The 22,025-nt window shown below is 52.1% G+C and overlaps 1 protein-coding gene across 1 annotated transcript in view; it reads left to right on the top strand.

The window, feature by feature from the left end:
• The window catches only part of Aacs (acetoacetyl-CoA synthetase), a 42,977-nt gene that overhangs the window by 4,792 nt on the left and 16,160 nt on the right, over window positions 1-22,025 (top strand). Inside the window, exons 2-6 of the mRNA XM_032886629.1 lie at window positions 3,243-3,346; window positions 4,965-5,085; window positions 9,883-9,996; window positions 14,027-14,124; window positions 21,779-21,893. Of these exons, the coding sequence (XP_032742520.1) occupies window positions 3,243-3,346; window positions 4,965-5,085; window positions 9,883-9,996; window positions 14,027-14,124; window positions 21,779-21,893 (552 nt within the window). The remainder of the gene's footprint in view (window positions 1-3,242; window positions 3,347-4,964; window positions 5,086-9,882; window positions 9,997-14,026; window positions 14,125-21,778; window positions 21,894-22,025) is intronic.

Below are 22,025 nucleotides of genomic sequence, written 5' to 3'. Positions count from 1 at the left end.
CTCTTCAGACAAGAACGCCACTGCAGAGAAGTAGGGCCACTTGCCCCAGGCCATTTGCTCAGAAGCGGCAGAGTGGGTGCCTGATCTGGAGCCAGAGTGAATTCTTCCACTGCTGTGGGAGGATCTGTTGCCTCTTGACAACCGAGGTAACCCATGGGGGAAAACCGTGTCCTGGGGTGGCAGAGTGGTCTGTCTGAGGGTCTGAGGTCCCCAGCAAAGTCAGTGCAGCCTCAAGCATTACAAGCCCTGGACCCTGTAGTTTTCCTGCTAGATTTACTTTGTATACACCCTGCCCGGGGCCTGCAGGGAGTTGAGATCTTACAGCTGCTGTCCAGGTCCTTCCTTGGAGCCCAGAGCCAGAAAGTCTCACATTTGGCCCTGCTATGGCTTTCCCATCTGTGAGCTGGCTGGCTCTGTATCTCCAGACTTTGTGCTTCCCTCTGCCACGCCCCCTCTGTCCCTGTGTCCACCCCCTCCCCTGCAACTGTGGGCTCTTGGGCACTAAGCGCCTTAACCTCTGAGCTGTTACCCCAGCTCCCCCAGCTTTTAATTTAGCTGGGCAGGATCTGCAGAAGGGGATCTCGGCGATGGCTTTGGCTGTCTTGTAGCACACCAGCGCCTGCTGCTTTCTCCCTCTGGCCCCCAGATGCGTCTGTCTTGCCAGCGTCTCTGAAAGCATTGAGTTCTCATGGGTGTTGTTTCAGGTAGTTTGCTTGGGTTCCTTGCACATAGTGTTCCCTTGTCCTGTTGAGAAATACAGACATGCATAGCTGGTTTCAGACCAGGCCCCAGCCCTGCATCCCCTGAGGCAGGAGTCTGAGGGAGTGAGTTCTAGATTCCAGTGATACCCTGCCCTCGCTTGAGAGAACACGTGGCTTCTCCTGAGCCTATGGGGGGTGGAGGTGGGGGCTGACCTGCATGATAAGTGAATCAGGAAAAAAATCCCAGAATGGCTAAACTAGGCTCCTTCCTTCCTTTCTTCCTTCCTTCCTTCCTTCCTTCCTTCCTTCCTTCCTTCCTTCCTTCCTTTCCTTTCTTTTCTTTTCTTTTCTTTTCTTTTTTTTCGGAGCTGGGGACCGAACCCAGGGCCTTGCGCTTGCTAGGCAAGCGCTCTACTGCTGAGCTAAATCCCCAACCCTCTTTCTTTCTTTTTTAAAAAGTATTTATTCTACTTGTATGTAACTGTCTTTGGATACACCAGAAAAGGGTATCAGATTCCATCAAAGATGGTTGCTGGGATTTGAACTCAGGACCTCTGGAAGAGCACTCAGTGTTCTCAACCACTGAGCCATCACTCTATCCCTGCTCTGTTTCTTTCAAAGCTTCTCTTCTCCAGTAGTGCTTACTTGGTGCAGCCCCACGATTGAGGAGACTGTGCCATTTGATGTTTTTTTTTTCTCCTTTGTGATCCTGAGGATGAAACCCAAGGTCTTGTGGATGCTAGGCAAGTCCTCTACCCCTGAGGTGCACCCCAGGTCCCCTCTTTACTCTTATTTTGCAACAGGGTCTCAGTCAAGTTGCCCAGGCTGGACTTGAACTTCTGATCTCCCAGCCCCAGCTTCTGGGGCAGCTGGAATTCTTGCCACCAAACCAGGCCCATATGACATTTTTCATAAATTCTGTTAAGAAAGCTAGGACAGGGTTGGGGATTTAGCTCAGTGGTAGAGCACTTGCCTAGAAAGCGCAAGGCCCTGGGTCCCCAGCTCCAAAAAAAAAAGAAAGCAAGCTAGGACACAGGCTGAAGAGATGGCTTAGGGGTTAAGAGCACTGACTGTTCTTCCAGAGGTCCTGAGTTCAAATCCCAGCAACCATATGGTAGCTCACAGCCCTCTGTAATGGGGTCTGACGCCCTCTTCTGGTGTGTCTGAGGACAGCTACAGTGTACTTATATATCATAAATAAATATTTAAGAAAAAGAGAGAGAAAACTGGGAGACAGCCTGACGTGGTGGCACATATGTTTTGTCTCTGACTCGCAAGTGTTTTATCTCAGCACTTGGGAGTCAGCGATGGTGAGATCCCCTGTGAGGTTGAGATCTAGACAGTGAGTTTGAGGTCAGCCAGAGGCACTCAGTGAGATTCTATCTCCAAAAGAGAGACAGAGAGATAGAAGGAGACACACACACACACACACACACACACACACACACACACACACACACACAGAGAGAGACAGAGACAGAGACGGACAGACAGAGACAGAGACAGAGACAGAGAACACGAACTTTCAGAGTAGTTAGAGAGGTAGCTCAGGAAGGAAGGCCCTGTCGCTAGGATAGATGGCCTGAGTTTGATCCCTGGAATTAACATAGTGGAAGGAGAGACTAGGTTCCTGAACGTCATCCTCTGACCTCCACATATGTGCTGTGGTATGTGTACTAGTTCCAAATTTAATATATTTATATTTATATTTATAAATAAAATCAGGGAGACCGAGGAGATAGTTCTCATGCATATTCCGCAAGCACAAGGACTTGATGGCTCCTAAGCCCCACGTAAAACGAAACTGGGTGTCCCTGTCATCCTTGCTTTGGGGACGTGGACACAGGCGGATAGCTGGGGATCACTGGCCAGCCAGGCTCACCTACTTAGTCAGCTCCAGGTCCCAGTAAGAGACCCTGTCTCAAAAAAAAAAAAAAAAAAAAAAGAGCTTGGGGCAGGAGCTATAGTTAAGAGGCCATGCTGTCCTCGTAGAGAACCTGGATTCAGTTCCTAGCACCAGCCCGGGGGCTGACAATTATCTGTCATTCCAGTTCCATGGAGCCAGATTCCCTCTTCTGACCTCCACGGCTACCAGGCACACACGTGATACACAGACATCCATCCAAGAACACCCATACATACACATAAACAAATTAAAAAAAAAAAAACAAACAAACCAGACAAATAAATGGATGATGACTGAGGAGTGAACCTGAGGTTGACCTGTGACCTCCACATGTGCACGCACACACACACACACCACCATCATCATCACCATCAGCATTACCATCACCATCATCATCACCATCATCACCACCATCACCATCAGCAGCAGCATCCTCATCCTCATCATCTCACTGTGCTTCCTGGGGATTGTGAATGAAGGGTTTGCCCCATGAGGTTTAGCTCCTCCCAGTCATCCAGGGGTGGTGGAGTCACCGAGTCACTAGCACGTGAGGTCCTTAGACCTGTAGCTTCCCACCACGGGGCCACCCTTAGAGGCCAGGCTGAAGAATTGCTGTTTTGCTTGTTTTTTTTTAGGGAATTACGATGACTTATACCACTGGTCTGTCCGGTCGTATTCAGACTTCTGGGCTGAGTTCTGGAAGTTCAGTGGAATCGTCTACTCTCGCATGTATGATGAGGTAAGTGAATCTGGCCACACTCTTGACTCCTTTTATGGTTGTTTCCAAGTGAAACGTTGCTTAAGGAATACTGAATCATGCCTGCAAATCCCATGTGTGGACCAGCAATATGGCTCAGTGGGGAAAGGTGCTTGCTGCTAAGCCTGATGGCCTGAGCTCGATCCTTGGCACCTATGTGGTAGAAAAGAGAACTGACTGGGCTGGAGAGATGGCTCAGTGGTTAGGAGCACTGACTGCTCTTCCAGAGGTCCTAAGTTCAATTCCCAGCAAGCACATGGTGGCTCACAACCATCTGTGATGGGATCTGATGCCCTCTTCTGGTGTGTCTGAAGAAAGTGACAGTGTGCTATAAATAAAAGAAAGCAAAATATTTAAAAAAAAAAAAAAAGAAAGAAAGAAAGAAAAGAAAGAGAACTGACTTCTGCAGATTGTCCTCGGATCTCATATGTGTGGTAGTACATGCAATACCCCTTACACACATACATGCATACATGCACACTTTAAAAATGTAAGGAGGTGACTCAGCGGTTAAGAGCATTGACTGCTCTTCCAGAGGACCTGGGTTCACTTCTCAGCAGCTCATAGCAATCTCTAACTCCAGTTGCAGGGGATCCAATGTCCTCGTCTGCCTTCCACAGGCACTGCACACATATGGTGCACAGACATTCGTGCCAGCAGAACGCCCCTACAAACTATAAAATAAGAAAAATTAAAATTAGCACACAGGAGACCGAAGCTGTAGGAAGTCCCTGTCTCAGATAACCCCAGACACCTTCCTCCTCACATTACACTGGCGGGAGATGTAGTGTGGGCATGGCTTTGAAGTGTGCAGTCGGAGGTATAAGCAGATCCATGCCACTGTGGTCTCTGAGGAGACTTTTCAGAGAGCTCTCAGCTCCTGGTCAGTAAAATGATACCCAGGAAGAGCCCCCTGTCTGAAGCACATTTTGCTGCCAGCTCTCAGAGACAGAGACTAAGGTCTCAGCACCACAGGAAAGGCAGAGTCATTTTCCCACAGAATTGTGGGTTGAGGGGACCGGGGCCTCCTATTTTCAGCGTGTCTGTGTGACAAGGCTCTCCAACAGGTTTTCTTTTCTTCGTTTATTCTGTGCTGGGGACAAATGGGGGGTGGCAGGTCTTTGGGGTGCTGAACTACAGCCCAGTTTCAGTTTTAGACAGTGTATGCCCACCCGTGCCCGCCCGAGACAGAGTTTTCTGTGTAGCCCTGGCCAGTCCAGAACTCAGTCTGTAGACCAGGCTGGCTTTAAACTCAGAGATCCACCTGCCTCTGTCTCCTGAGTGCTGGGATTGAAGACACACACCACCACTCTGACTCCCTTCCTCCTTTTCAGACAGGATTTCATGTAGCCCAGGCTGGCCTCAAACTCCTGATCCTCTCACCTCCACTTCCCAGGTACCGGGCCTGAACTCCACTTTTGGCCTGGGCGTTTCCTCCACTTCCTCTTTAGCAGCTGTCTTGTTAGGTTCTCGGTAATCTCTGTTGTAAGAACTTCCGGGACGGCTTCCCCGGGTGCGGGGCTGTGCTATCTCCTCAGGTTGGTATATGGGTGATGTCACAAGGCTCTGTGCTGAGCCTCTGTCTGCTGTCCCTCTGCAGGTTGTGGACACATCCAAAGGAATTGCAGATGTCCCCGAGTGGTTCAGAGGCAGCCGCCTCAACTACGCAGAGAACCTTCTGCGGCACAAGGAGAACGACAGAGTCGCCCTTTACGTGGCCCGTGAGTCCCACGGGTGTCCTGGGGTGGTGACCGTGTATGGCCCTGTGGATGTGGAGGGGCTCCTAGGAGGGTTTCAGCAGTGTCAGCATCTTTCCGGCATAACAGACACCTCTGCTGGGAGACAGAGAGGGCTGGCCAGAGACTCTTGTTGATTCTGTCATCTCCCCTGACACCAACCCCCCCCCCCCCCACCCAAGACAGGGTTTCTTTGCGAAGCCCTGGCTGTCCTGGAACTCACTCTATAGACCAGGTTGGCCTCGAATTCACAGAGATCCTCCTGCCTCTGCTATCAGAGGGCCAGGGACTCAGGGTGCGCATCACCGCTGTCCCGTCTGTTCCCATCATTCTTGCGTGTGCAGTGCATGTTCGTCCATGTTCAGGAGTGCACAGGCGCACGTGTGCTCGTGAGAGACAAGAGGACCACTTGGGTCCCTGCTAGTCTGAGGTAGTTTGTGGAGATGGATGTTTCAAGTGGTGCAGGCTCCCCTTGAGTAATAACACTTTCGCTCTTTAGTCAGGCAGTTCGATCACCCCGTAGGGGGTGGGTGGAGCTTCCTGGAGCCATTGGCTTTTGTAAGTGAAGGTTCAGTTTTTCAGACAGTGGCAGCATCGTCGGGTGTTTGGCCCTAATGGCTTCTGAAAAGAACTCGGTGTGCTGTGCTCTTTGCTGTCACTGTCCTGGTCTGGCAGAGGCCAGTTTTCTCTACTATTTATCAATTTCTGTTTTACTTAGTCAGAAGTGTTGCCAGGGGAAGGGTCAGATCCTTAGGCTTGGCGTAAGACTGAATGAGGTTGAGGGAGGATTTTAGTTCAAGGCCCAGCCTCATGCTGTTGCTGTGTGACTTTAGGTAAGTGACTCAGCCTCTCTGGCTGTTTCTGCACTACCAAGTGGGACCCATGATAACACCTACTTCAGGGTTGTTGTTGGGTTGAGCTGGGCATTCGTGTGTGTGTGTGTGTGTGTGTGTGTGTGTGTGTGTGTGTGTGTGTGTGTGAGAGAGAGAGAGAGAGAGAGAGAGAGAGAGAGAGAGAGAGAGAACAGCTCATTGGCACAGGTGGGCTCCTCTGTCAAGGTTCTAGGTTGAAAATCAGTGCAGCTCTCAACATGGTGGCTGTCTGTTTCTCACAGTAGCTTCTCACGGAGCACCTCAGGGAGGACCAGGCCTGAGGTCTCAGAGCCTACAGTCACTTCTGACACACACACATTCAGCACAGGGCTCATGTCGGGTTTGGGTGTTGATCACCCTTTACTTCTTCCTCCCCTGGGTTCCTCCCCTGTGGTGTAGTTCAGTCTGAGGCCCTGGCTCAGGTAGATGCCTGCCAGCCTCTCTCCTGCTCTTAGGAGCATTGGTGTCTCTGTTAACCCCTCATGCACCTGCTCCTCAGACCCAGGCAGATGCTAGGACTGCAGCCTTTCGTGGTACAAACTCCCTGCTCTCATGAGGCTGATATTCTGGGGGAGGGGAGGGAAGGGAGAGGCCTTAGTATTAGGAAGAACAAATAAGATAGTCCAAGAGGTAGGAACTGGTGGGCTGAGGGGCTGAGGGGGACCGGCTTTGGTCAGAGCTGCCTGGTGCAGAGTGTCTGCTTTTTCTTTCTGAGAACTCACCTACTCCTTGTCGCCTGTCCCTGGAGTCATGCTGCATGGCCTTGGCACCCAGCACCAGCTTTTCTTTCTTTCTTTTTTTGGTGGGGGGAGGTAGTTCTCTCTACAGGGTTTCTCAATGTAGCCCAGGCTATCCTAGACTTAGACCAGGCTGGCCTTGAACTTACAGAGATCTACCTGCCTCTGCCTCCCAAGTGCAGGGATTAAACACATGCACCACCACTCTGGGCTAGCCTCAGCTTTTCAAGGTCTATCTCATTGCATCTGTTCATGTTATCTTCCTGAACACTGACAAAGTCCTATTTCCTGGGTTTCTAAGTATGTGTGTGTCCATCTGAGTCTTGGGAAGGCCACTGGGGAAGGCCATTGTGTTCTATGCCCAGGGTTCTAGCCTGACACCAACTTACCTTCCTCTCCGGACCCATATAAACTTAAGTGCTTCACTCAGTACTCCGTGAGCTCTTGCTTTCTCCCCCCACAAAATGGGAACAGTCTCTAGTTGAAAAATCCCAAGCCACAGTGGCATTCCTGATGCTCGGGGAAACTGAGGAGCTGCTTGTCAGTGCTCGTGGTGAGGGCATCCAGGTGGGCACTGAACCAAGGATGATCCCCAGTTCCTGTCACCCTATCCCCTCTCTCAGAGGAATGCAGATCACCTGAGCTGGCATTTGTGGAAGCTCTGCTCTGAGTGGGCAGAGGAGGCCGCTGTCTCAGTCTCCCTGGGGCCTTCCCTTTAAGGTTGGAGCGTTGGTGAGCCAGCTTCCTTCCTCACAGCTTTAGAGTGGCGGATGCCTACTCTACTCTGATGGCCTACAAACCTCTGTCAGACAGCCATTCAGGTGCCTAGAAGCAAACACGTCAAACTGAGCTGCACTCCTCCCTGGCTCGCACTTGGCCTCCCCAAGTCCCAAGGCTGGCCTACATTTTCTCTGTTTTTTCTAAACGGGTGTCATCTGCCCTCCCCCCTCCCTGCCACCTGCCCCTGACAGATGTTGGCTGGCTGTGCCCTGCTCACCCAGGCGTCCACTGCAGCACTCAGCTTTGCTTCTCTAACACCACAGGTACTTTAGCCTTCGTGCTCCAGTGAGCAGCCAGCTCCTCAGCCCCGCCAGGCTTTGTCAGCACAGGTGTCTGCACAGCACACTTTGTCTCTGAGTGCACTGGCCTGACAGAAATGGCCAGGCCTGATAGACATAGGTGTGGCTGCAGGACCAGCCCAGCATGGTCAAAGAGAGACTGGTGGGCTTACGTCCGTCCCTCGAACATGGGGGACACCAGGTGTGGGCCTCAGGATGAGGAGGCTCACTCACTTGTGGAAAGCACCTTGCCTCAGAGATAATGGTGGAAGGGCTAGCGCCTTCCCAAGGCCATTGTTTCTTCCAGGAGAAGTCCAGTTCCTCCACAGCATAGTCGAGTTGCTGTGACAGATCACCTGACAGCCCACCTTGGACAAATTTTCCACCTCAGTCCTTTTGGCTTAGCTGGATGGCCGACAGAGTGTGCCTAACCCAAAGGCTACCTGCAAAGGCCTCTCCCTAGGCTTGCATGAGTTTTCACAGCAGGCTGCTGGCTCCCCTCAGTGGACCACGGGGGAGGTGCAGGATCTTGTTTTTGTGCTGAGATAATCATGTGCTGTCCTCTCTGAGCTCTATCTGACAGTCGATCTTACTTCTGCTTAGAGCAGTGGCTCCCACCTGGAGGTCAAACAACCCTTTCATAGGAGTGGCATGGGGTTGGGGATTTAGCTCAGTGGTAGAGCGCTTGCCTAGCAAGAGCAAGGCCCTGGGTTCACTCCCCAGCTCCGAAAAAAAAAAAAAAAAAATAGAAAAAAAAAGAAAAAGGAGTGGCATACCAGATGTTTACATTATGATTCATAACAGCAAATTACAGTTACGAAGTGGCAGTGAAAATAATTTCATTGTTAGGGGGTCACCACAACACGAGGAACTATATTAAGGGGCTGCAGCATTAGGAAGGCTGAGAAGCACTGACCTAGAGACAGTGTCAGTCGCTAAATGGCTGCGGCTGGACTGGAGCATGTAATTCTCCAGCCTCGGTCTTCTGAGGAGCTGGGATGACGGTCTTGAGGCACCAGGCCCAGCTGCTATGATGTCTTTTGTGACCAAGGCTCAGCGGTCACTCTGTGGCCCCCACAATGACCCATTGGTCACCTTGGACCAGACCTGTGGAGCTGGGAGGGGCTGTGTGAGGCACCTATTCTGCCATTTTTAGTTCTTCCTAATGAAAAGGTAAAAATTGGCATTGATGTTTTGACATAATTTCTTGGGTAAGGACTCTTGTGGGCCTTAGAGAGACCCTCATAGCGAGGCCTCCGCCTGCAACAGTGGTCACTTAATTTTTTTTGAGGGGGGGGACACTTAACAAGGCCTCACTATGAAGCCCAGGCTAGCCTAGAACTCCCTATGTAGACCAGGCTGACTTCATACTTACAGGTTGGCTTGCGTTTACTTCCTGAGTGCTAGGATTCAAGGCTTGGGCCACCACACTCTGCTCCTTTAATTTTTATTTTTTTAATTTGCACCATTTAATTTTGGCACTAGCTAGTCAGTCAAGAGGTAATTATCAAAGCCTGGCCCAGGGTAGACAGCTCCTCAGCACTGAGAAGGAGTTAGCGACTACTGCTGAAAACTGAGCAGAGAGAGCCCGAGGTGTGCCACACGGAGGGCAAGCTCAAGGCTCGTCTCAAGGGGGTCTGGGGGGCGGCTGGGCTGCTGGGCTGGGCTGGCCATAGAAACCTCTTTCCTTACTCAGATATCTGGAAATGGAGGTGACCATGAGGGGCTTGTGACCAAAGAATAACTCGGTGGTGACAGGCATGTGGCAGGCCCTGGAGGCACTTCAGGTGACCGCTGTTCACATGCTGTCTCCATATTAGTTTCCAGGCTTCCATATCGCACTCTCTATTCATACAACGTAACCTCCAGGGTTGTGGGGTTCTCCCATCATCACACCAGTCTGCTATTTTCATCAGCAGTTCCTCCTGGGGCATCCTGCCTGGGGTTGGAGCCTGGCTTCCACCCTGCCTGGTTCTCCTGTGGAGTAGCACCACCCCGGGCCATGTCTAGGTTCCCTTCTCCTGGGCACATCTCCCATGTCCAGATCCCTTTGTCCTGGGCACCGGTTGATCCTCATCCTGATCCATGCTTGAGTGGTCCTTGTTCTCTCCTCAGGGGAAGGCAGAGAGGAGATTGCGAAGGTGACTTTCGAAGAGCTTCGGCAGCAGGTGGCTCTGTTTGCAGCTGCCATGAGGAAGATGGGCGTGAAGAAAGGGGACCGTGTGGTCGGTAAGGGCTCTCTCCTCCCCTCCCTCCTCTCCCCTCCCCTCCCCTTCTTTGGTAAATACCTTTCAGTGCTCTGATGGTTCAGTCCTTAGAACCCAGACTCAAACCAAAGCAAAGCAAACCAACAACAAAAGGTGGAGAGACTTGAAATTCGGGAAAAGTTTAGCCGTGTGTAGAACACACCATCGTATGACTGTGTACGTGGGTCAGGGCTGACACAGGGTGAATTGCATAAAGAGTCTTTGATGTACTGGTACACCCATCCTTCTAGAATCTGGGAGGCTGAGGTGGGAGGATTGTCAGACCAGTTTCACAGGGAGATCGTGTCTCAGAAGAAAACCAATAGCAACTAAAAAAAAAAGATAAAAAAGGATAAACCAAGAATCTCTATTCATTGTTCCGGAATGGACGGAGGTTGTGTTTCATGGATGGAAAGGGGCAAGAATGTCCACGAGTGGTCTGTGCAGTCCGTGGATTAACAGGTGCATGTAGGTAGAAGTTAGCTCTGTTGCCATGGGGCAGCATGAAGGAGGAAATAGAGCCAGACAGTAGCCATAGCCTGTGCAAAGGCCCTGTGGCTGCTGGGAACCAGGTGTCTGTAGGCACAAGGGCACTGGGACAGATGCCCAGCCCTGATCTGTCATGGCTTTCTCCTCTTCTACCTGCCCCCACCCCGACCTGCTCTAAGCCTTACTCCTCATTGCCCCCCTTTTTGACACAAGGCAAGGAAAGAGATGTGCAGTACCCTCAGGCAGTGGGAGTGGGCAGAGGGGAACCTCTGGACTTGGGTCCAGGAGCTTGTCGGGGACTGCTGTTCAGGAGGTACCCTGGAGTCTGCTGGCCTCTAGGCTTGGAGGTCCCTCCTGAATGTCCCTGCACCCGATTTTCCCCTCAGGTGGCATCACACTTCCTGCTGAGAGCTCAGCCGCCTTTCCAGGCCTCCTTTGGCCTTGAGTTCCAAGCAGCAGGAAAGCCTATGGGGATCTGTCCTTCCTTCACCCAGTAACTTGAGTTAGTGCCAGAAGGGTGTGCCTCGGGCAAACTGTTCTTCCAGGGCAGCATGGGGCTCAATTCCTGCCCCTCAGTTGGACAAGGCCATAGGCCAGGGCCAGCTCTGGGTCGTTATGTGCTGTTTCTGGCAGAGTGTGCCTCTCCTGAGGGCACTGCCTGCCAGCAGGCGCCAGCTTGTGTTCGCAGAGGGTTGGTCTGCAGCCACAGAGCAGGGACCAGGTCCAGGGCTGGCGCGGGAGCCCTGCAGCTCCTTCTTAGGCCGGGGACAGGTCATGAGCACAGCCCGTGCTGGTTGGCAGGCCCTGCGCTGTCGCCCGTGTTCTGCGTGTACCTGCTGTACCCGGCATCAGGGTGAGCAGATGCTGCTCACTCAGGCTACCCAGGCAAGGCTTGGCCCTATCTGCAGTATCAGCTTGGCTTTGCTCTGTGAGCTGTGGCCTCTGATGTCATCTGTATGTTGTTTGTCTGCTCTGCAGCCCCCAGGGACAGGCTCTGCGTGCGTCTGTCCCTGAAGATAGGCCCCGTTTCCGTTCTGGGCCCGATCCCTGCTGTGGAAGGCCAAGCACACAGCTGGCGTCTAATAAATGGCTGTTAGGTGAATACGCGTGAGGCCGGGCCAGCATTCAGTCTGTTCAGGGTTTCGTTTGTTTGTATTTTAGACGGGCTCTTGTTATGTGACCCAGGCCTGGAACTTTGGTCCTCCTGCATGTATCACTGCGTGCAGCCAGCGTGGGCTTTGGCTTTTTTTTTTTTTTTTTTTTTTTTTTTTTTCGAGCTGGGGACCCGAACCCAGGGCCTTTATGCTTTGCTTAGGGCCAGCGTGGGCTTTAAAGGTTGAAAATTCACTTTTCTTGTGCCCTTCTTGGTTCTATGTAAGCTGATTTTTTTGTTTGTTTGTTTTTTGTTTTTTAATTTTTAAAAAGGATTGCTTGGAATGTAAAGTAAATAAGTGAAAAATAAATGAAAAAGATTATCTGGATATTTTATGTATCTGAGTGCTCTCAGACACACCAGAAGAGGGCATCAGATCTCATTACAGATGGTTGTGAGCCACCATGTGGTTGCTGGGATTTGAACTCAGGACCTCTGGAAGAGCAGTCGGTGCTCTTTACCCCTGAGCCATCTCTCCAGCCCCTCTCCAGCTGTCACTTTTTAAAATCTGGCTAAGCAAGGCCGAAACCTCTTCTGATTTTTGTTTTTCATCCCTCCAGTTTGTTTTCTGGTGCTGGATCAGAACTCAGAGCCGATGCCTGGCAAGGCTCCACCACCGAGCCTCGAGCCAGCCCCTCATTTGCATTCTTTCAAATCAGGGGGCAGCAGCAGGTGTTTCTGAGAGAAGGGAAACAGAGCCAGGGTTGCCTGGAGACATTTGAAACCCTTTCTGGGACTGGGCTCTCCTGAGGTGGGTGGGGTGACGATGACACACTCATGACACAGGATGATTTTCTCCAGAAGTCAGGGCTCTTCCGTCTGGCTGGCTCTTGGCCTGCCCTTCTGAGGCTCCTGGTCAGTCGGCTTCCCTCTGCCCTGACTGCAGCTCCACAGGAAGAGTCACTAAGTATCAGATGGTGAGGAGCCGCACTAAACAGTTGACACTGTTTTCTTTTGTTTGCAGTATGGTCCCCTAGCTAGGTCTGATGGCTTAGGAGAAGGGCGGGCTGCTTGCCGGGAGCCTGCTGGAGTGCACATTCCTCTGGGCAGTGAGTCTGGCTTCCCTCGGGTAACCACAGTGAGAGCCTCTTCAGTTGTGCTCACGGGCAAGTGAGCAGTTCTGGCGTGGGCCTTGTCACCTGCCAGGCAACAGAGTGCTCTCGTGGGGTTGAGGGGAACAGTGCCCAAGCGCTGCCCTCCGAGTATCTGTGGACTATCAGGGGACACATATGAACTTTCTTTTTTTTTTTTGGTTCTTTTTTTCGGAGCTGGGGATCGAACCCAGGGCCTTGCGCTTCCTAGGCAAGCGCTCTACCACTGAGCTAAATCCCCAACCCCCACATATGAGCTTTCAGACATCGAGTCCAGACTGCTGTTGTCTCTCTGGAGAAGGTTGTTCAGGTCCCCAGGTGGGTGCTTGTCCACGTCCCTTTTCCCCAGAGCCCTGGCACTGTCTGTTTTGTGGATGGTGAACCCTCTGACCATCAACAAATGTTCTCTGCCTCCCTGTTCTGAGCCAACCTCCCTGGTGATAGGGCCCTGACTCATTCTGCCCCAAAGGGTTACACATAGCTCTCCCTGTGTGTGTGTATTTGCCCGTCCTCTCTTGTTCTGCTCACCCATGTGCCAGCCAGCACATTTCTCAGGGCAGCGCTTCTCAACCTGTGGGTTTTCGCCTCTTTGGATGTCAACCACCCTTTCACAGAGGTCCCCTAAGACCATTAGAAGACACAGATATTTACATTACGATTCATGACAATAGCAAAATTACAGTTATGCTGTAGCAATGAAAGTAACTTTATGGGTGGGGTCACCACGGTATGAGGAACTGTATTAAAGGGTCGCAGCACTGGGGAGGTTGAGAACCACTGTCTGTGGGTGTATAGGGCAGTCTGAGAGGCATTCAGCAGAGCAAAGATGGAGACAGGGAAAGCCCTTGCCTTCACCTGAGGCCTTCACCCCAGGTTAAATACCTGGTACACACAAGGTCAGGCGGGAAGCCCCATTGTGGTCCTTACGTCTTAGCTTACAGAAGGCCTCCCTGAGGAAGGGCTGTGTGATTTAAAAGCTGGAAAACAGGTGCGTGCTGAGTGTGGAAAACTGGTGTGTGCGTCGCTGTGCTGAAGTACAACAGCTTGTGCAAAGGCCCTGGGGCAGGAGAACACTTGCGTCAGCGGCGTGAGGGAGAAGAACTGGGAAGGGTAGTGTTGTCTGTTGAGGCCATAGGGGTCCTTCTGCTTCAAGGGTAGAAAATGGATCAGTGAGGTAGAGTATTTCGGCTTCTCAGATATTTTAGGCCTCCTGGGGCAACTTCTGGAAGTCTGTGGCTTTGATTCTCTAAACACAAGGCTTTCTCCCCTCTCTCCCACAGGTTATCTCCCCAACAGTGCCCATGCCGTGGAGGCCATGCTGGCTGCTGCCAGTATTGGAGCCATTTGGAGTTCTACCTCGCCAGACTTTGGTGTGAATGTGAGTTGGGGTCCTGTTGGAGGGGTACCACCCGTTCAGAGAGTGTCCTTGGTGGGGCGGGGCTCTCCAACCCCTTGGAGCCTCTGATCATCTGAGTGGAGCTGCCAGTGTCTCTCTGGGCCGCCATAAGAGGGAGGGGGAGGGCTGCTAGGAGTCGGATCTTGTCCTTGGTGCTGAGGATTGAACAATGGATGACATGGCCTCACACACACTCATACTGAACAGGGATCTGGTTTGTATTAATTTAACTTAATTTTTTTCTTTTTAAAGACAAAGTCATACTCGGAAGCTCAGATTGCCTTTGAGCTTGAGGCAATCCCCCTGCCTTAGTTCTAGGATTTCAGGCATAAGCCACCTCACCTGTCTTGGACCTTGTTTTCAAGTGAACAGCAGACTGGTTCTTGTTTCCTTCTTCAAAGTCCTGCCCACTGGTTCTTGCTTCTCAGTTATTGGGTGAAGTGTGTTATTTAGCGAGCGTGTGTGTGTGTGTGTGGTTATTGGGTGGCTTGTGTAGCGATCAGTGTTGGTCTGGTGTTATGAAGGCTTTGGGACTCTGTGAGGTTCCTGAATGTCTGCTCTGATCTTGGGTTGGGCTCTCTGAGGAACCCTGGTACTCAGGGTGTTTCTAGAGTGACCCTGCTTGCTGGAGTTTGCTATAGCCACTGAGGAAGGCCTGCTTTGACCAGAATTGTTGGATCGGTGGGGCTGTGGACAGCATAGACTCACAAGTGCCAGGAGAATGTTGACTTTAGGAGGACATGTGGTATCCCTGCCAGCTGTTTCATGTGGTATCCCTGCCAGTTGTTTCACGTGGTGTCCCTGCCAGCTGTTTCACGTGGTGTCCATGCCAGCTGTTTCACGTGGTGTCCATGCCAGCTGTTTCACGTGGTGTCTCTGCCAGTCGCTTTCCTGGGGTCAGCTGCTTCTGACCCAGGTTGGGTCAGTTGGTGTGGCCAGCAGCTGAGGATTGGTCTGGGTACTGGGCTGGTAGAACATGGGCTGAGTGTGAGTGGTGCACCCTGGCTCACTCTGCAGGGATGAATGTGTAAACTCATGTCTGCTTTAAAGTGTGTTGTCTTGGCAAAGGCTTTTGAGGTATCAACTCATCTTCCCATAGAGGAGAGTGGGCGTTGCTCAGGACCCCTCACTTAGGTCCATAGCCCAGTGGGCTGAGGTGATGCCTGTGTGTCCTTTTCCACTTCCGGTGCCTTTTCTCTGCCTATTCCTGTGCTCTTTCCCATACCTAACTCCCAGACTGGGATCAACAAGGCTCGACTTAGATCGAAACTCCACAGGTAGCCCCCAGCCCTAGGATCGTCTGTGGGGTTGTATGAGCTCGTTGGGGCCCGTAGAGTCCCCATGGGAGGTTCTAGCAAGGTGGCCCTAGCTGCTGTTCTGCTTGGGTCTCTCAGGAAGCCGCTAGAATAAGGAGACAGAAAGGCCTTTAGTATGCGACTGCACACCTGGGGTCCAGAGCCTGCGATGGGGATCCACAATGCACCTCTCTGGGTACTGAGAGGACGACGCAGGAGACTGTGTGGCTGGGATTCTCTTGACTGTGGGTTTAGTAAGTATTGGCTCTTGCTCACCAGGAGGGAGAGTTGTCATCAGTGCTGGGGTGGCCTGTGGGACTGTGGACCTGAGGTACAGCTCTAGAATTAGCCATCAGATGGTGGGAACGGGGTGGTGGAGCACCCTTCAGTGGGCTGGACTTCTCTTTTCTGGGCGGAAGTTACCAGCTGTGACTCCAGAGGATTGGTTTCCAGTTAGTGGCTTCATGGCTTTGGTCCTGCAGTCTGGAGTGCCCCCTTGCAGGCTGCTTGCTGGGTGTATGATGCTTGTTTGCTGTTTTAGACACTAGAGGGCAGTAGGGCGCCACTGTCTCCTCCATTCTGCTGGGCCTCCGCTGTACCTCAGGTCTGACCAGAGGAGGATGCTGTGCTTAGCTACTCCGTGTCAGCCTCTAGGGAGGGTCTCCTTTTGTTGGTCCTCTCCCTTGTCTTATATAGGAAGCTAGTCTCTTGCCTGCTGACCCCTGGTCCTTTGTCCTCTGGCAGGCCCACTGTTTCCTCCATCCCCTGGCAGGCCCACTGTTTCCTCCATCCCCTGGCAGGCCCACTGTTTCCTCCATCCTCTGGCAGGCCCACTGTTTCCTCCATCCCCTGGCAGGCCCACTGTTTCCTCCATCCCCTGGCAGGCCCACTGTTTCCTCCATCCCCTGGCAGGCCCACTGTTTCCTCCATCCCCTGGCAGGCCCACTGTTTCCTCCATCCCCTGGCAGGCCCACTGTTTCCTCCATCCCCTGGCAGGCCCACTGTTTCCTCCATCCCCTGGCAGGCCCACTGTTTCCTCCATCCCCTGGCAGGCCCACTGTTTCCTCCATCCTCTGGCAGGCCCACTGTTTCCTCCACCCCCTGGCAGGCCCACTGTTTCCTCCATCCTCTGGCAGGCCCACTGTTTCCTCCACCCCCTGGCAGGCCCCCTGTTTGCTCCACACCTGTTTTCTGGGGATGTGTCCTGGGATAGATCCAAAGTCACTGAAGCTAAGACTGCTTAGCTAACACTGACCATCCTTGTTCAGGGTGAAAACCAGCCGGAAGGAGGTTCTGGAATGGGAACAGAGAGAGACCTGGAACTGGTCAGAGGCCCGGCCAGGGGCTCATGCTCTGAGTTCTGCCTTTCCCTGAAGAGAGAGAGCGCCTCGTCTTAGGCTTTCCACAACCCCTTTGATTTTTTGCTCTCTTTCTATGTATAGCAAATATATTAAATATCACACAGATATATTATATATCAAATTATATATATTATATATAATTTCTGAGATATATATTTATGTATAAAAATGCTGAGACAGATGTTGCCACCATTTCTCAGTGTAGCCCAGGCTGGCCTCTAACTTACACTCCTATATACTAGGCTAGGGATTTGGCTCAGTGGTAGAGCGCTTGCCTAGGAAGCGCAAGGCCCGGGGTTCGGTTCCCAGCTCCAAAAAAAAAAAAAAAAAAAGAAAAGAAAATACTAACTTACACTCCTTGCCTCTGCCTCCCAAGTGCTGGAGTTAAAGGCCTGCGCCACTGTGCCCAGCTAAGTGCCAGTCATGCACTCTTTGAGACCTGCAGTGGAGTGGGACTGTCTTTCCCATTTCATCTAGTGTCTTCTGCTGTCATGACAGAGACTCTCCTCTTGGTGGGGTCAGGCCCAGATCCACATGGACCCTAGCACATAGCCCAAGCCAGTCTCAGATTCATTGTGTCGTTGAGGATGACCTTGAACTTCTGATCCTCCTAGCTCTACCTCTCTGGGGTTACGGGTGTGCCACCCTGCACCTGGTTTTATGGAGTTCTGGGGATGAAACCCAGGGCTTTGCATACACTAGATAAGCAATCTTATCAACTGAGCCACATCCCCAGCCCTGGTGGGTTTTTTGTTTGTTTTTGTCTGTTTTTGAGCCAGGCATTTTATAGTAGGGCGGGGCTCAGGCAGGTGGATTTACAGTTAGAATCACTGTCAGTGACCAGGAGTCCTTCTGGGCTGTGCCCTTGGCTGTGGTGCTCTAGAGAGGGCAGGGGTGCATTTATCTGTGATGATGGGGTCTGTTTTGGTCTGCCTTAGTCTCTCTATCAATGCCCTCCTGCCGGCTGTCATTCTCTGTGCTCTGTGTAGCACACACGTGTGGGCTTGTGGGCCATTGTCCCACAGGAGGTGACCCACCCAGTGCCATTCTTGCCAACCGCTTCGGGTTTTTTTTCTGTTTTCTTCTGAGCTCCTGGTGGTTTTAGAGACCTCAGGGAGGCCACCCTCTAAGACCCACATGCTTAGGGGCTCAGCCTGCAGCCTGTTGCCCTCGTTCTCATAATACGCTCCAGCTGCTTGAGTGTTCCTTGAATGGAAGTAGGACAGCGACCGTCTTCACTCTGAGTGACTGGCCATCTGTGTCACTCCGCATGGGCCACCGGTTTCAGCACCTGATTGGTTGGTGAGCACTGGTTCAGGTCAGACCCACCATGGTGGGATGTTCACTGTAGCACAAGGCAGTTTGCACAGCTCTGTGGAGCTTGGCATGCTAGCCGCTCGGCACAAGCTCCGAGCGCTCTCCCTCACATGTCAGCTGCGGCGTGCAGACTGGGATGTGGGAATGCTTGTTGTCTTTGCTGTCTGGGTACTGTCAGCAAGACCGAGGGAGTCTCCACCATGTCTGAACCTTAGGCCTCTGGCTGCTGGATCTTCCTTATGGCCACCCATGGATGGAGATGGTCCTCTGAGATGGAGGCCCCACACCGGGGTTACCCCCTTCCCAGCCTTTCTGGCCTTGAGCTTTATAGCAGGCTTGACCTTCCTTCTATCTGACCACCATCCTTGGCCCTGCCTGGACATTGAAATACCCACCTCTGTCTTGCTATCCATTCTGTGTGTTTCTCCAACAGAGCAGCCTATGGGCAGTTAGCCCTAGTCCCTAGGGTCAGGCTGCAATCCCAGTTGAGCCTCTGGCTTCTTGACATTGTCTGCTCGAAGTCCTTAACTCAGTCCTTCCTCTCAGTAGTATTCTTCAAGCCTGATGTCACGAGAATCAAAGGAGGGCGTGCCTTAGACAATTGAACTCAGAGGGCCTGAGTTCAGTGTTCCACAACCACGTGGTGACTCGAAACCATCTGTAATGGGGTCCGACGCCCTCTTCTGGTGTGTCTGAAGACAGCCGCTTTAGCCCTTAGAGGTGTGAACATGCCTGCAGGTTGAGCGCTTCCAACATTGTTCTGTATTTTTACAGACAATTGTTTTCTTCCTGCCTTCCCTCCATCCCTGTTCAAGGGCCAGATATGGAGCAGGCACAGAGTTCATGGGCTTGTGTGGTCGGATGCTTCTTTTTTTTTTTTTTCGGAGCTGGGTTCCGAACCCAGGGCCTTGCGCTTGCTAGGCAAGCGCTCTACCTCTGAGCTAAATCAATCCCCAACCCAAGGTCGGACGCTTCTTATAGCAAAGACTAGGACAGGCCCGGTGTCTGTGCTGCAGGTGTTCAGGAGTCCTGTGATGTTGGGGCATGTGTTGTTGATGGGGTGGATGAGGCTGGAGGGAGACAGGGGCAGGATACCATTGTTATTGCACCCACCCATGTCCTGGGCGCTCAAAAGGCAGGAGTTGGAGGGGAATCATGTTTACAAGGATAGAGGATGGAGAACGCTCTCATTGCTGGAGCCCTGTCCCGGGGAAGCCTTGGGTACAAAGGGGACTTTAGTTTTAAAAATTTTAAAAAAAGTATATGAGTACACTATAGCTATCTTCAGACATACCAGAAGAGGGCATCGGATCCCATTACAGATGGTTGTGAGCCACCATGTGGTTGCTGGGATTTGAACTCAGGACCTCAGGAAGAGCAATCAGTGCTCTTAACCACTGAGCCATCTCTTCAGCCCCAAAGGGGACTTTCATTGCAGGGGGAGGGAGAATGGGGCAGGAAGGCTGGGTCTTCATTACTCTAAGGGGAGTCTCCCTTTCCCTCTGCTCTGACCAGAACACCACAGAGGGGTTCTGTGAACTCCCAGGGCTGACAGTGCCTCACAGAAAAGGTTAGCCCTCCCGGTGCTGCGCACTTGGGTTCACTGGTGGGCAGGTGGCGATGTCCCTCACAGAGACAGTCTGAGGCGATGGCTACTCAGCGAGGGGCTGTGTGAGTGAGAGCCAGCGGTGCTGACTTTCTCCTCAGTCAGATTTGGCAAGGATTTTATTTTACTGTGAAAAAAATAAGTTTTACTAGTGAAGTCTACCTGTCCAGTTCTTTCCTTTCAGTTTTAGTTTTAATATTGATTGACTGATTGATTGCCTTGCTTTGCTTTTTTTTTTTTTTTTTTTTTTTTTCGGGGCTGGGGATCAACCCAGGACCTTGCGCCTCGGCAAGCGCTCTACCACTGAGCCAAATCCCCAACCCCTTGCTTTGCTTTTGTTTTTATATTTCATGACAGGGTTTCTCTGTAGCTTTAGCTATTCTGAAACTCACTCTGTAGACCAGGCTGGCCTCAAACTCACACAGATCCTCCTGCCTCTGCCTCAGGGTCAGTGCTGGGATTAGAGTGCACCACCGTACCTGAACTCTCTTTTCTCCGTTGTTGTCGTCTTCCTCCTCTTCCTCTTCTTCCTCTTCTACTACTAGACTACTAATAATACTAATTATGTGTGTATGTTGTGTCTGTGCACTAATAATATAATTATGTGTGGGTGTATGTGTGTCTGTGGCGGTCAGAGGACAATTTTGTAGAGTCACTTCTGTCCTTCCACTTTTACATGGCTTCAGGGACTGAAGTCCACCAGTACCTCCACCCTCTCTCTGAGCCATCCCCACAGCCAGTTTGTTTGTTTTCAAGACAGGCTCTCACTGTGAGCCCAGCCTGAGCTTGAACCCTCGAACTCACGATCCTCTGCTTAGCCTCTGGGTGCTGGGCTGACAGGGGTGAGCAGCAAGAGCCTGGTACCTTCCTTTGCCGAGCTGTCTGCACTTCACATCCTCCTTTAGAGTTGGAACCAGAAGCAATGGAACCATTGTTTCCCTGTGGCTTTCTGATTTTGTCCATATTTTTGGAGTGTGGGGTCCCTCGTGGGTTCCCTGGCAGTGCCCAGCACACAGGAGGTGGAATTGGGCCCTCTGTGCTTGTGTGGATAGGGAAAATAAAAGTATTGAGGTGAACGGATTCTCAGAACCTTTAACTCTGAGGTGATCAGGTGTTAGGGTGCATGAAAACTCCAGGAGGGCTGAGGGGATGCTGCTGTAGCGGGTGAGGGGGCCCCACCTAGAGCTGCCCCCGACCCTTTTAGATTCCTGCTGAGTCAACACCTCTCTCTGCTGAGAGTCTCCCAGGGAGTTCTGGAAACATTGCAGGAGCAGCTAATTAGTCACACTTAGGGCCCTAATTAACCAAATGATCCTCTGCAGGTGGCTGGGCCTGCAGCCATGTGGGGACCCCATCTGTGATGTGTGCTGTCACTGTGGGTATCTCCCAGCAGCTGCTTGGCAGAAGCACAGAGGGGAGAGGGGTAGAGCCTTCCTGGGCTAAGATGCCTCCCTGGCAGTGATGCCAGCCTCCTGGCCACTCCTGGGTAGGGTAGGGGGCTGAGGAAGTCCACCTCAGTGCTTTGATCTGTCCCCCTTGGGGGTGCAGCAGAGGGGTCCCAAGGCTGTGTCTGTCCACGTTAATTTGTATGGGAGGCAGGAGAGGGCTACCCTTGGTTGGCTGTGGATTCCCGTGTGTGGTACACAGTTGTGTGGGGAACCCTGCTTAGCCAGGCAGGGCTTCCTGAGGCGTACGCATTCCTCCAGGAGAATGTGAACACTTAGAGGAGGATGCAGGCTCCTCTTGTATCAAGGCTTCAGAGAACCTGGCAGCCCTCTAGGAGGCAGACGGCTTATGTCCGTGGAGGGCCGTGGTAGGATACCTTTCTGTGCAGTGAGGGCCTTCTGGCAGGGGAGTTGAACCTTTTCTGTTTTAGGACATGTTTGAGTCTTCAGCCTTCCTTGCTGTGGCCTAGATGTGCTTCCTAGATGTGGGTGGAGTTTGTAGGGACTGCCTCTATTAGCTGCAGGTGCTGGGGACAGTGGCAGTGCTCAGCCCTGACGCTGATGTCTCTCCTGCGTGTATAGTCTCCGATGGCCCTTCCTCTCATTTTTCAGGGTGTCCTGGACCGCTTTTCTCAAATTCAGCCGAAACTTATCTTCTCGGTGGAAGCTGTGGTCTACAACGGCAAGGAACACGGCCACCTGGAGAAGCTGCAGCGAGTCGTGAAAGGTACTTGGGGTCCTGCCCCGGGGGGGTGTGTTCTTGGAGTCCTGAGTTTATTTATGTGCATGTATGTGCACGCAGAGATGGGGCTCTCCCCAGGAGGTCTGGATGTACGTGCACGTGTATGAAGAGAGGGGT

This window comes from Rattus rattus, chromosome 16 (genome assembly GCF_011064425.1).
Source record: "Rattus rattus isolate New Zealand chromosome 16, Rrattus_CSIRO_v1, whole genome shotgun sequence".
NCBI classification, from domain to species: Eukaryota; Metazoa; Chordata; class Mammalia; order Rodentia; family Muridae; genus Rattus; species Rattus rattus.
Note: the sequence above shows the minus strand (reverse complement) of the source record. Positions and strands in the feature narration are given on the sequence as shown.